The 16,144-nt window shown below is 34.2% G+C and overlaps 1 protein-coding gene across 1 annotated transcript in view; it reads right to left on the bottom strand.

Moving 5' to 3' along the window:
• The window catches only part of LOC150100219 (telomerase protein component 1-like), a 1,179,105-nt gene that overhangs the window by 978,062 nt on the left and 184,899 nt on the right, over window positions 1-16,144 (bottom strand). Inside the window, exon 11 of the mRNA XM_090402391.1 lies at window positions 12,604-12,713. Coding sequence (XP_090258517.1) covers window positions 12,604-12,713 — 110 coding nt within the window. The remainder of the gene's footprint in view (window positions 1-12,603; window positions 12,714-16,144) is intronic.

The following is a 16,144-nucleotide window of genomic DNA, read 5'->3' as shown; positions in this document are numbered from 1 at the left end:
AAAGGATCTGAGAGGAAGTGTTCATTAGTTTACTGATGATGCAAAGTTGGGTAGAGCAATAGTGAGTGCACAGGATGTCAAAATTTTGCAGGATGATTTGGATAGTTTGGAGGACTGGGCTAAGGAGAATGGATGTCAATTTAATGTGGCAAAGTGTAAGGTTATGCATTTTGGGGTGAAAAGACTAGCAGCAGTATATCACATTGGTGGAACTGTACTCCAGGAGATTGACGAGGCCAGGGATATGGGAGTGTTGAAGGATAGGTAATTGAAGTTTAGGGGGCACATCACAAAAGTGGCTAAATCAGCTCATCAAATCACTTGGTTGAAAAATACTTTAACAAGCAGAGACAAACAGGTTTAGAGGTGGGTTCTTTACTTTTAGAGTGGTAAATGAGTGAAATAAGCTGCCGGGTCTGTTGTAGGTGCCATGACTGTAAATGAGTTCAAGGCGAAGTATGATAGATACTGTGTGAATGTCGAATAGTTGTTCTTGACATGATGTTAGGGCCTCCCTCGATGAGTCTATCGACTCCTTGGAGTTGACCGTAATAATAATAATAATTATTATTATTATTTATTTTTTTGTGATAGTTTTTGCATTAGAACCATTAGCAATAAAGGTAGTTCTGATAATAAACAGTTGAATAAAGAATCTGTAGAACGAATTTTATGAGCTCTGTCAAACTAAGGATTTGATTACACTATATTTCTCACAAGGGTGACAATGATGAGAGTTAAAATCAACGTATTTACCAGTATAAGTTGGTTTTCAATATATTGTTTTATCTACAAAACACAGGATTCAGTGAAAGAAAAACTGAAATGATACACAAAAGTTACTTTCTTCTGGAAAGACTTTACAAAGAAAGCTCTGAAGCATACAATTACAATCCAAACCTGAACACAAAAGTGAGTGCCTAAAACTTCTTCAATTTTGGGAAGCTGTGCTTAAGGGTCAAAGCTGTATAACTGAGAGGAGACCTCCACATAGCCTTTAAAGGAATGCGGAGAACCGACCAGGGCTTCTGACCTAATGTCCAATCCATACCTTCTCGTGGTGCACCCTGTTGGATATCTACTTGGATATTGAACGAACGAGGATGAGCTGGCAATTTGGGATTTAGCCGACCAAATTGTATTCTTATTGGTTAAACCAAAATAAAAAATGATGGTACAACATGACAAAATTTCATGCCGGCTGGGGCGTCGCCCGGTTAAACAAGGCCCCAGTTGTTTTCGCCAGGGAACCAGGGCGAACAGCGAAAAGTCAGCTAGAGGAACAAATTTGAAAAAAACAAACCCCAACTCAACATCACCAGAGTTAAAGATCGGTACTATCAATGTAAGAAGCCTGAATGGCAAAGAAATGGAGCTAGCTGAGGAATTAGATAAGTACCAGATCGACATAATAGGGGTGACTGAAACAAAAAAGACCAAAACTGGTGAGATCTTTCTGAGCAATAAATACAAAATGTTATACTCAGGCAATGACAATCAAGGAAAAGAAGGAGTAGCCATATTATTCAACACAAAATACGAAGCTAATCTTCTTGAATGGCAGTCAGTCTCAAGTAGAGTAATGTGGGAAAATATGAGAATGGGGAAGTGGACAATGAGACTTATTTGTGCCTATGGTCCCAAAGAAGGTTCTACTAAGGTAGAAGTGGAGAAATTTTTTGAGGCTTTAGAAAAAGCAACTGACACAATGAAAAAGGAAAAGTTGGTCCTTGTTGGGGATCTAAATAGCAGAGTAGGAAATGATTGTGAGACATACAAAATATTTTGGGAAAATTTGGAGAAAAGAGCAAAGCTAATAATAATGGCAAATATCTGTTGGATTTCTGCTCAGGACATGGACTGGCTATTACTAACACCATGTTCCAACATAAAAATGTGCACAAATTCATATGGAGAGAAGAGGCTAGGAATAAGAAAAGTCTCATTGACTATGTTATTGTTGATAGTGATGTTTTTCCCCTGGTGCAGGACACCAGAGTGTACAGAGGATTTGAAATTGGAAGTGATCACTATTTAGTCTTGAGCAGGATAAAATTGAATTTCATATTCAAAAGAATAACATATAAGAAAGTTTTAAAGCGAATAAAAGTTGAGCAGCTCTCAGATGTGAACTGTAGACTAAAATACACAAAGATTATTGAAGAAAAAATGAAAGAGTTTGAGAACAGGAATCAAACCTTGGAGATTCAGTGGCAAACTCTGAAGAAAACATTGATTGATTCTGCCAGAGAGGCATGTGGTGAGGTTGTCTGCAAGGATAAAAAAATCAGAACTCCCTGATGGACACAGGAAGTTAAAGAGGCAGTGAAGGAAAAGAAGAAAGCATACCAAAAGTTCCTGTCAAATAAGTCAGCTTGTGCTCTTAGAGAATATAGAGACAAATGCAAGAATGCTAAACACTGAGTAAAACTAGCTAAACAAAAGTCATGGGAGGACTTTGGCAAGAATATAGAAAATAAATATCAAGAAGGTCGCTAAATATTCTGGAGGTTGTTGAAAAAGCTTAGGAATGGAGGAAAGAGTGCTGTAAAAGGAGTTAGAGATGATAAAGGTGATATGAAAATGGGAGAAAAAGATATCCTTGAAGTATGGAGTAATTACTTTGAAAAACTGCTAAATGAAACAAGCAGTGATGACAGCACAGTGGTAAAAAACACTGACCAGGCATGCAGTCAGGAATACATATCCATACTGGAAGTAGAAAAAGCCATCAAAGGCTTGAAATGTGGAAGGCAGCAGGAGTAGATGATATTCGACCAGAAATGCTGAAGTATGGTGGTATAAGTGTTACAGTGGCTGCACTGCATAGTTCAGAAAGCCTGGACAGAGGGACGAATTCTCGATGATTGGAGTAGAGCTCTCATACCCATATATAAAAAGGGAAATAAAACTGAATGTGAGAATTACGGAGGTATTTCCCTACTGAGTGTTCCTGGCAAGATCTATGCAAGTATACTTGAGAAACGGTTGAGAAGAATTGTGGAAGAAAAGCTTGGTGAAGAACAAGCTGGATTCAGGCCAAATAGAGGCTGTCAGGATCAGATCTTCACTTTACGACAAATAGTCGAGAACGCATGGGAATATAACAAAGATCTGTATTTAAGTTTTGTTGATTTGGAAAAGGCATATGACAAGGTGCCAAGAGAGAAGCTATTCAATACGCTGCAGTTATATGGTGTCAATGGGGCATTTTATCAAGCAATACTTAGTCTTTATTTGAGTTGTAAATCAGCAGTTAGAATTGAAGGAAGTACAGGAAGATGGTTTAATGTTAAATCTGGTGTGAGACAAGGATGTACATTATCCCTTCTGTTATTCATTATCTATATGGATCACATTATGAAGGAAAGTGGTATTAAACATGATATCAAAATTGGAGATGTTAATGTCAGCTCTTTGCTTTATTGCGGATGATGTTATACTTCTAAATAAATCCGCTACAAGTCTGCAAGATTCTCTGACTAAATTGAATAGTTGTTGTAATAGATATGGTATGAAGGTCAGCAATAAAAAGACAAAGACAATGAAAATAGGCAGAATCATTGAAAATGTCAACTGTGTTGTGAATGGAGAACCTGTGGAACAAGTAAAACATTTCAGCTACTTAGGCACGATTTTTACTGAAGATGGTAAATTAAATATAGAAATAGACAACAGAATCAGCAAAGCAGGTATGGTGGGAAGTCAATTGAATAAATTCATATGGAATAAGAGAGAAATTAGTCGGAACACTAAATTAGCTGTATACAAGACAGTGTTCAAATCAGTTTTAGCTTATGAATCAGAGAGCTGGGTCAGAAGTAAAACACTTGACAAAAGACTAGAGACTGCAGATATGAGAGTCCTGAGAAAGATTAGAGGCATGAACAGATGGCAGCAATGGCAATATCATATTAAAAACGAGGATATTAGGAAAGAACTTGACATTGTCAGCATCCAGGAATGCGTTAGCAGAGCTAATCTCAGGTGGTATGGTCACTTAAACAGAATGGGCGAGGAAAGTTTAGCAAAGCAAGTGTTCTCTGCCAGGTTGGCAGCAAAACGACCCAGAGGAAGACCAAGATATAGGTGGATTGATATGGTACAAAGTGCCTTAGATGATAGAAATATAAGATCTGATAATGTTGGAGTCTTGACAAGTAACAGACTGATTTGGAGGAAAATTGTAGATAGGAAGTTAGTAATGATGTAATTTTTTTCATGTAGTACTATCATATTCTGTACACCCCTTGAGGGTACATGGCAGGAATTTGATGATGATGATGATATTAACTAATACTCACCATTCATGTGTTCCTTAATTCTAATTAAATTTTGTTTATATTTAAAAATAATTTATTAACTAAATTAATTTATTGTAATTTATTTTAAATATCTATTAATGCAGATGGAGCTATTCTTCTGCAGCTGATAGTGCACATAATATCATGTGCTTGAAATTAAATTATTCTTTTTAGTGTTTTCAAATTTTAAAAATTTTACAAATAAAAACATTAAAATTAAATGTAAGTGATTCTGGTAATAATATTTTATGATGAATTCTTCCGCTTATGTCTCAATTTTTATACGATTTTTTTTTATTTATATTTTTAACAAATTATAACAGAAGCCCAAAATTATCACCTTTTTCATTTTAAAACATAACAAAACAATCGACAGGTATAAAAGTATAAATGCTGAAGTTTATACTTTTATGCCTGTAACAGACTGATTTGGAGGTATATTTAATTCTGACTGTTGATGTAATCCATTATCCTCCTCATTAGTTCTGTGATGCATGCAGATACGAAACCTCCTCTCCCTCACACACCTATCTAAAAAAAAGTTTAGTGCACTGGTATTTGGCAATCTGAGAACCCAAATGGTCTACATGAAACAATCTAATAAAAACTGAAGACTACACATTTATCATGCCTCAATTTTGCAAACCCTACTCACCACAGTGTAAAAATATTTACTCAGCCAAGACCCATCGCCCATCCCCAACCTGCTTGGCTGGCCAATTGGTTAGCATATCTACTCTCCAGCCAAGAGACTGCAAGTTTGAATCCTGATCGGTATGTGTATGTTTGCAATTTTCCTACTAACTCTTTGTGGAAAGGTTATCTGCAACCCTACCACTTCAAGTAGAAGGCTTCATTCCAAAAACCCAATGAGGTGTGGAAAGTGACCATATAGCGTCAAATGACATCACATGAATAACAAGATCCCCTCCCCAACACACACACTTTTTTTTTCTTTCTTTTTTTTTTTTTTTTTGTTTTACTGATCTCTCTCAATAAGTCATTAGGAGTTCCACAAAATGATTAATACCACAACAGTGCTGTACCATGACTGGAGAAGTTATTTTTATTTATTAAATAAAAAAAAATGTTCTATTTTGTCTGCAGCCACTCACCACAGGCAAGTGGATAAGAATTTCCTGAGACCTGCCATTTACATTTGGGCAATACTGGACAACTGTGGATTTCAGAATTACTACTTCTATCCTTATAGTCATCAACCAAAAACAACACAAATAACAGCAGTCCATGATGATGTCATATGCAGTGATATTACATGGCCAAAGTGCCTATACGAAATAAGCCATAATCTCCAGCAGAAGAAAATTATGCAGAAGCCATTTTTCATATACAAAAAGTGAAAAGTTATAACACTTCATTTATTATATTACTAAATATTAATTATTTAGTATTAATACTTAAACATTACTAGATATTTATTAAAATATTCTGGTAGAGCTACACAAAGTTTTCTTCGCTTGGTTATAAATAAAATTAAAAATGCCTAAAAATTATATTTTTTGTTTAATCTTTTATCCAGAAAAATATATGACTTCTGCATTACTTTAAACCTTGGTATATCTTCTGGATCTGGCTTCCACTGATGAGACCTCAAATAAAAGTCAAACCAGTTTGGGTGTTGGCATTCCTATAATAGCTAGCATTATATGCAGTGGTGAGCTATGAAAATTTTAACAAAGGGCTCGCATCGTCGAGCAAAAAAAAGCCGTATTTCACACAAAAACTTTTATTAATACAGCTTGTGTACAAATGCCAATCAACCTGTAAAAGCTATCATTTTTAAACAAATATTTCATGATCTAAACATGAAATAGTTGCAAACAATCATCTGTGTTAATTTATCTTACATAAGAAAAACATTTTTTAAGTATCAAAATATAATAAGAATAAAATCTTTTATAATTGCACATATGTAATAGTCCGCATTTTTTATAAACAAAATAAATTTGTTTTGCTTGCGATAGAAGTTTTTATGACAAACAATCTATAAATAATAAATAAATATTATCTAAACACAATAATATTGAAATACGTTATATTTCTCTTTTGTTTTTATACTTCAAGTGGTAATCAATGGTACCAATCAAGGAGCATTATTTTATAGTTCTATTTATTTATATGTGATTACCAAAAGTGAATTCTTATTTGTAAAATGGTAATAACAGTAACTATAATATTTTATTTAATAAAATCACTTCTGAGATGATGAGACAATTTTACATGAAAAAAAAAAAAAAACTCGCTGTCTGGTGCACATTTACCCAGAAAAAACTCACTCCTTTACAGGTTAACATTTACAAACAATTACTTTAAGGAAATACTTATGACAACAGCTGCCACACCTTATTTACTTCCTCCTTCGTGTCCTGTATTCTTCTAGGAGGATCTATAGCCAAACGATGATTTTCTAGAAAAGATTTGACATAGGGATTTGGATTAAATTCATTCAAGGGTTTCCCATTTATAAATATTGTCATTAAATCTGAAATATGTTTTATAGTGAGAGAAGATCTCTTTGTCATTACGATATTATTCGTCACACTAAAAGCTTGTTCAACTTCAGCGCTGCAAACTGCAATTGTTGCCATAATCACTCTGGCTTTTTTTTCACTGTGCTGGGAATTTCGCTTTGTAACTTTCCAGTCAAAGCCATTTCCACTAAATCTCTGAAATCATTAATTTTAATTTCATATTTCAAAATAAAATTTAAAGATCTTATTCTCTTTTCTCCTTCTAACCATGGACACATAACTTCTTCCATATTCCATGTTTCAGGATAACATACATTTAAAATGTTTTTCAGTTCTTCATCTTCCAAATCCTCATAATTTTCATTTTTAAATTTAAAATTACTTTGCTGCATTAATCTATCCTTTAAAGACATTATAAGAGAGTTCAGTAATGTTTCTCACAGTAGTTTGTGAAATCTAATTTTGCTTTCAATTGCTATTCTTTCAAATTCTTTTGATTTTAACATGGCATCAATTTTAGATTCATAAGAACCTATAGAATTTTTAAAATCATTAATTGCATTAATTGTTTGCATGATTAAGGAGTTAGCCCTTATAATACTTATATTGCGACTTTGTACAGCTTCCAACAGATATGATAATTTCTGTAGGATATTGTTAAGTCTTGAATGAAGAGATTTCACTAAGAAATATTTCATTCAGGATTTAACAAGTTTTAACACACCAATAAGGATATACTTGTATACAAGTAGAATTGTAAATTATTGGAAAGCCTTAACGATATTGTATATTGACATTGAATGATTCTATATAAAGGAATATTACCTATTTTTTGTATGTTTAACAAGGGAAGAATAATTTATAAAATATATGTTAGTGTGTAAAATTATGAGTTCAAGGTACGCAAGCGAGACACTCGGATTAGCAGCAGAGCCTACAGCAGTCACATACGCACGGAGCATGATGCGTGCGTGCTTCCCTGAAGACACTAAGAGAGAAGAACGGAACCGCATGCAGAAGAATGGTGATGGTTAAAAAGTGTGATGCTAAAGGTGCAATATAAAAAGGCTTGGCTCCCCCAGTTAAGGACGATTTTTTTTCTTGGATTCCAGTTCGTCCTCGTGCTCTCATGTTCAGCATCAGCGCCAGCCATTCGAGGGTCCCAGCTCGAGTTGTTCCCTGAGATGTGTAGGTGAACCCGGCCAACGGAATGATGTCTCGACGGATATAAGCGGCAAAGTAGTGAGCCGGGTGTGGGCATTTTGTCAGCGTACAGAGAAAATCTATGCAAGCTGACCGTCATGCTAGACCACGTGGACCAACTTAAGCAGAGCTGTTTCTCATCCACATCGGAAAGGATAAGTCATGATAGCAAGCTCCAAACTAGGCTCAAGTGAGACGACTACCAGGACAAAGAATAAGTAAGCTGTGAAGGGAATTAAAGAATGAGGGACAGACCTGAAGAAGTCTTAAAGATCCGGTAAGGTTAAAACCTTAGTCTTTTTTGTTGTGGAAGAAAGAATTATTGTATAATAGTGAACAGGAATATTCATTAGTAGAGCTCATATTATGTAAGAGGCAGGACTTTAGTATTTAGTCTAATAGCAAAGTGTTACAGCTCCAGGAGCATAGTCTAATGCATTGTGAATGTCGATTATGTTTAGTATGTTATAGTATAATCATACTTGAAGTTAATTAAATTAATGCTTGGAAGGAATTGTAGATCAAAGAATACAAAGGGACAATTAATTGATTTGATAGCAGTGTCTTATGATAAGATTCAGCTATATAAATTATAGTTTGTTATATTAAGTTCTGTAACTTAAGAAAGTGATTATCTTAGTTGAATGTATATTTGGTGAAAGTGTATTGCATAAGTTTTAATAAATGAATCTTTGTACTTTTTACCTAACTAGTTGTCTGATAAATGAATCCAATGCACCACTTATTAATTAGAACCTGAGCAGAATTTAATTGTTTAACGAAGACCAAGACTGCAAACTAGAATTGGTACAGGAAATTTAGCTAATTTGAACTAAGTATTTTAATAGAAAGATCAACCGTGTGTCTATCTGAGAATTAACTCCTTGATTAAGAAGCTTCTCTAATCTAAGGGTTCTGGATGGTGCAGCAATAACAAATAAATTTTCGAACCTAACGAGGAAGTAACTCCAGATATTTCTAACAAGGGAATTGGCTCTAGTGACGGCCACAGAGCACAAAGGAGATTAAGTACTGAGTAGGCATACTAAGAGAGGTTTAAGTAGTGTTTCCATTACAACTAAAGAAGTACAATTTAAGGAATTACAGAACAAGAACTCAGGTACCTCACATGCACGTGTATAAAAGAAAATACCAAAGAAAACATAAGAAATACATATAACAATATCAATCAATGCTAGATCTTTTAAAAATTCCAAATTGAGAAGTCGGTCTAAAAAGCCCTTATATTTATCATTCGATGCAAAATGCTTGCATAAAGCTGGGTAATTTCTCCACACAACAAGAGTCATTCATAAACTGCAAGCTGCCCATTGTGGTCCAAACACACGCCCAATCTTTAAAATTTCGATACCAAGGTCTTTTGCAATCTTATTTAATTCTCGTTGATTTTTTTGGTGATTCATGATAAAAAGCATATAATTTATCCATAATTATTTCAAAATGATTTACTTCTTTAATGTTTTTTATTGAATCGTCTAATGCTAATTGTAAACGATGAGCGATGCAATGCCAAATCACAATGTTGGGAAATTTTTGTAGAAGTTTGATTGCAACACCTGATTTGTTTCCTAACATTACACTAGCTCCATCAGAACAAAATGCAATGAGATGATTTTTTAAATAGTTATCAGAAATCCATAAGAATTTAAAGTAGCAATTATAGTAGCATGTATACATTCCGAGGTTGTATTTTTCTACAAGATCTATAAAAATCATACATGGTCAGTGAGCTCAACTTATATGTGAATAACTAAAACACTTATTTTCGATAATGTTGTCGATTAATCTGCTATTATAGAAATTTTGCAATTTTTTTCTATTATTTTGGAGAATATTTCTAATTTTATTTGTTTAGAAATATGTTTAACTATTCTAATTCCTGAGAATCTAGAATGCAATGATAATCCTAGGTCAATACCATTTTTAATTTGCAGCTCAATTAAATCTGGTAAATCAGACATTGGTCGGTTTTTCTTCACCAAACTATAAACAGAATTAAACAGAATTGGAAATGCTACACACACACACATCACCACCTTAAAAACGTCCCTAAACAGTTACAGCAACAGACTAAAATTCCCCATAGAAACCAAACAGAACAAATCCATCAATTTCTTAAACTTGACATTAATCAGAACATACAACAAAATAGCCATGAAAATATACCACAAACCCTCGTATATCGGAAACTACCTCCATTTCCACTATTTTTGATAAAAAATTATCAAACTACCATACACCCAAAGCACATACAAAGCCTATAAATACATCTTCAAACATACTGACTACAAACATATTCACCACAAACCAAAATTTGGCAAATCTCCTAAAACCCACTAAATCTCACACACAAAAAGAAATATTTGAATACCACAACGTAGTCTATAAATTTTCCTGCCAAAAAGACTGTGATATCACCTATACAGGTTCCACCATCGGGTCTTTATGGGCAAGACTACAAGAACACTTCCGCGATTGTAACATCCCTATTCCAGAACATTTAAACACTAAAAAATGCAACATCAACAAGAAAAATCAAATACAAAACACAGGAAAAAACGGAAATAGCTGTTCACGCCCTTGAACAAAAACATACCCGCAGATCGACCAGGCCATCGTAGTAGACAGACAAGACAATGAAACAATGCTTAGAATATCGGAAACAATAGCCATAAAATGTGACATGAACTCTATCAATGTCCACAGGCCCTACATAATCTCCAAGGTTTGGAAGCTTCACAACATAAAATTGAGGTCACAACCCTGACCAATAGGCAATAACACAAACACTTCAAAAGCAGAAGCACCTACCTGACCTGACATAGCATCCACTTCCTCCATGTGTTCAGACGACGACCAAGCATAGTCGAAACAGACTGCACCCCGTCAACCCTTCCTCCCCCAAAAATCAATTGCTGTTTTCAACCCCTTTCACCCTTTCCCACCCTATATAAATATATAAAAAAATGCTCCGCCCATCCCTAATAATATAATATATATGTATATATATTATTCAAAAATATATTATTCAAAAAACCCGGGTTTTTTCCATTTCTATTTTAATTCTCCCACATTGCCTACACCCCCCCCACACACACACAGTGGTTTGGACATCGCTGAAAGAAGAAAAGCCACAACATCCAGAAAAAGGTATGTGTAAATTTCTCTTCCTTTATGCTACATATATTTATTGGTAAATATACATCTACAATGCCCTAAAAATCCGTGAGTAAAAAGCCAATGACATTTAAACAGGGGCACTCCTAAACAGAAGCAGGCAAAATAGCCGTAAATATAATACTTTGTTAAGAGGAGCAACATGGGAGTTTTCCCAGAAATAATATCCAGAATTAAACATTTTTGAAGTTATCAAAATTTCTTTTTCATTTAGTTTGTCAATTAAATTTGGTAATATAGATTTGCTACATTCTTCATTTTTTTTAATGATTTTATTATGAGCAAATGAATCATTATGTTTGGATAACGTTTTACGCAAAGATGCGGTTCTTGATTACCATCTTAATGTTTCTGTTCAGTTCTATTTTTATTTCCACTCATTCCTTTGACAGGTGACAACTTTTTTCTCCTTCAACACCTCAGGTTTTATATTTTGAGCAAACACATCATTCTAATTTACCATTTTTACTGCGTTTTGAAATACGATGCTTGCTTCTCATTCCAGCAATCAGGTAAATGATTTTCTTTTTTCTCCTCCAACTCGTTGCATATTCATTGAATGAATGTGCATATTATCTTCAACTTAATCTTCAACTGCAGTAGAATCAGCAGAATCACTTTTCATTATTTTTTCTTTCCCAAAAAATTTAATAAATTTGACTTTCTTTTCATCTTTCATGGATAAAAATACTTTTACCATTACAAAAATAAAATTAGCTGAATATACAGTTTTTAAATTTATTATTATTTTTAAATTTTAAACAAAAACAGTTGTTATACATCAGTGTACTGACGAACACAGAACTAATGTCCAGTGGAACAACCCGTTGATGACAGTTTTACAAACATTTGATTGGCTACTAGAAGGGAGAAGAGTAAAGATAGCACATGCACTTATTTTATTTTCAAACTTGGGAGCATTCATTATAGAGGAGTTGAAACAATAATTCCGAATAAACTAATTTTTATTAGGTTACCATATGAGTTTGTCGCTTAATATATTTCAAAAAAAAATTTTTTTTTTTTTGAAAAAATAAAAAAGTAAACAAGAAGAACAAGGACAAGGGGCTCGCAAATTTGAGAAAAATTTAACAAAGGGCTCGCGCAAGCTCCTTATAGCTCACCACTGATTATATGCACTCAAAAGGATGCATGTTATGGGCTACTAAGAAAATTAATATGAAGTCATTAGCTTCTATACAAAAGCCTAGTTGTGACGATACTTCATGCACAAACTTTGTTTGTTTATACTTGGATAAAAGATTAAACAAGAATATAATTTCTTGGCACCTTTAAGTTAATTTATCTACATGATTATATATGATCTAACAAATAAGATAGTTTTTTTTCTGTGAATTCCTTAAAAAGTTATGAGATTCATTATTAATATTATTAAAATGTCTTACTTTGTTTGTTAGTGCATTAATAACTTTTTTATGATGTTTGCTAGATATACCAGTCAGAATTAAATTTCTAAGATTACGCAGCATAGCCATATAAGGAAGTTTCTTTTTATCTGCAAAGTCAAGAATAAAAAAAATATAAGTATATTGCACATTATATATTTAATTTTGCATATTTTATCATGAAATATTCTGAATTTCTATCATAATTACAGTTTATAAAAATTTTCTCACACATAAATAACATGATTAATTTTCACACCATTCATATTCCACTGTAGCAAAAAAATATTAATACTTTTATTAATACACTCTTCATGGAATGGAGAGACTCATTGTCAGGTTGGAGGTTCATTCAACTAACAACATATTTATCATAACAAATCTTAAAATCCTTATAACACAATATTCTGGTAGTGCGTTCCATTCAATGACAATTGTCCATGTAAAAAATCTACTCCTCAAACACCTCTTACATAACTTCCAGGGATGGCCTCAGGTTCTTTCCCTTTCACTTTCTATTATTTTTATAATCCCCTCTCCCTAACTTAAATGTCTACCAACTTTTGTAACCCCCTAAAACCCTCAATCTATACTCATAGGGAGCATTCCAAGATCACTTACTATTTAGTCACTTGCCTCAATAATAACCAAATAACCATTAATTATGCTGGCTACTATAGCAATATGCCCTCTAAACTTCAGTTCTTCATCTACTACTACCACCCCTGCTTCAATTTCCTGGAGTCCAGTTTCCTCAATGTGATACACCACTTGTCATCTTTATATCCCAAAATACATAAATTTACACTTTTCCACATTAAATTGACATCCATAATGTTCTGCCCATACTGTCAGCCTATTTAAATCACCTGCAATCTCTCTCTCTTTCTACATCATCTTGATTAACTATTATCATACCCAACTTTGAATCATCAGGAAACAACTGAATATCTGCATTCAAATTATTTCCAGTATCATTTATGTACAAATTAAACAGCAGAGATCCAAACACAGAACCCTACAGTACACCACTAGTCATCTGCCTTCTCCTGGAATCTGCCCCTCCATATATTACTTTTTGGTATCTATCCACCAGACACAATTTTATCCATATCACCAGTTTCATATCCATCCCCATTTGTTGAGTTTGTATAATAATGTTCCATGGGTAACAATTCCTGTCAAATGGCTTTTCAAAATCCAGCAGTATCATGTAACCATTTCCTCTATGCAACTTATCTGTCACTCTATTAATAAAAGTTATATTACTAAGGTTTGACTGACACTTCAAAAAGCCATCTTGCCCCTCATAGAGTATCATATTCTTATCCATCCATTTCTAAATTCTCTTTTTGACCAACTTTTCCAGTACTTTTATCACCACCACCACTCCTGGGATACTGATTAATCTATAATTTTCAATAACAGACTTTAAATCCTGATTTACACAAAACAATTATTTTGCTCTCCTTCCATTTTCTTAGGAATTTGCCAGAAATGAAACTTAAATTAAACACCCTAGCGAAAAGGTATATCACCATTCTCTTAAAACATGAGCCAATATATCATCCAATCTCACAGCTGTATTTAAGTATCTCCAATACATCATCGTCTGTTCTCACATTTATGTATGTCACCTCTTCCATAACAATATCTTCACTTGAATGAAATACCCATGCAAAAAGTAGTCACTTATTAGTTCAACAATTTCATATGTCACTGTCATCTCTCTCTCTCTCTCTCTCTCTCTCTCTAAAATTTCACTCAATAAAACTATTCTTCCATAGTCATTCTTCCTCTTACTTGCCACGTAACGAAAAAACTCTTTGGGATTTCCTTTTGCATGATCAGCTAATTTCTTCTCATAATCTGCTTTTGCTTTACTTACCATGGTGGTCACCTTTCTTGCTTTATCCTTGTACTGTTCATGAGTTAGCTGGTCGCCTTTCTCCTTATACACTCTCCACAACATTTTCTTTCTTTCATTAGGTTATGCCATGGTACTACTTCAAGCTGCCTCCTTAGTGTATCATAATCACCTCCCTTGTAGTTCCACATATACCTTTTCTTAACTGGAATTTCCAGATGTTTCGCTACCTCCCAAAGTCAAGAACACATCATTAATTTCCCCCATTGGAAGCAGTGTAACCATCTTAGTTATGGAAGGCCTTCTGATCCTATAACAAGATTTAACATGCTAATGTTGAATTCCTCTGATTCCCCTTTATTACATTCTGGTTCAAGTAATTATCTCTCAGTAAGTGTATAAATTCCATTTCCTAATCCTAACTGCAATCTTTCCTCTTTCCAATCTGTCTCCGAAGTTAAAGTCCCTATCCCCATAATAATTATTCAACTTGCACTCATATAATCTGCTGATGCATTTCTTCCACATCATTTCTGGCACCCCCCCCATGCCTAAAACAGCAATCATTTTTATGTTCTGTCTACTGGCTTCAATTTCACAGTAGACCGAGTCAAAAGAACTGACATCTGCTTGGCTGCTGTTGGTTGCAATTCATCTGCTATCATCAGCAGTACCCCTACCCCTTATCCTGTCTACTCTATCCTCTCTGAAAATATTAAATCCATTACATTCTATCCCTGTAATTACATTATTTGTGGTTACCAAGTTTCACTAATACCTGAAACTTTTGGTTTAAGTGCAACACTAACCAATGCTAAAATCTCTTCCCTCTTATTCCTGATGCTACTAGCATTAGTATATAGAAACTGTAGCATCTCTTTGGCCTCCAATGACCTTAACATCCTAATGTGACCATCCCATTTGATTTTGTTTCCCAAAAATCTAGATTCTGCATTTATTTTCATTCACACACTCTTTTGCTTCATGGGTGCCCACACAAGCTCGTTTGCATCTGCTCTAATCTCTTAAGTTTTCCAGCCTTTGTGCTTCCATGCTCTCAATGAACAAAGCTCTCTCTAGACACCTAATTCCAAATCCATTTAAATGCAGTTTGTCAGCATCATACAGATCTTTCCATCCATCAAACTGAGACTATAATCAACAAATATTAATAATTAATAATTGACATCATTCTTTCTGCACAACCTGCACATTGATTCATTAGCTATCATTGTCCCGCTCCTCACTTTGCCTCAATCACAGCATGGCAGCAGACTTGCAAACTTCACTCTCTAGTTCTTCTTTTTCGCTTCTTGCAATAAATGTTTCACATTCTCCCTTGTACAATACTCTCACCTCTCATTTACTGGTTCCAGCTATCAATTCTTTCACCTTCCCTACACACACACTAAATTGCAACATTTAGAGAAAAGAAATTGCTTTACATGTCAATCATATAGCACATTAGGACCAGGTGTGTGAGGAGAAAAAGGTTAAGAAAAGAGAAGAATTTATAGCCTTTTTTTTAAGTAACATGTGGACAGAAATGAGTTGGCCAAGCATACTTCTCTCAAGGTTTCCCTATCTATGGCACATAAAAGGGTCATTCCTGTAAGCCAGACTGAGTGAAAACAGAGTGAGCTTATTTCCTCTTTCTAGTGTTCTTGTTCTTCA

Source organism: Typopeltis vanoorti, chromosome 13 (genome assembly GCF_054136105.1).
Source record: "Typopeltis vanoorti isolate ZY-2024b chromosome 13, IOZ_Tvanoo_1.0, whole genome shotgun sequence".
NCBI lineage: Eukaryota > Metazoa > Arthropoda > Arachnida > Uropygi > Thelyphonidae > Typopeltis > Typopeltis vanoorti.
The sequence above is the reverse complement of the archived record's forward strand: the minus strand, read 5'-3'. Positions and strand labels throughout refer to the sequence as shown.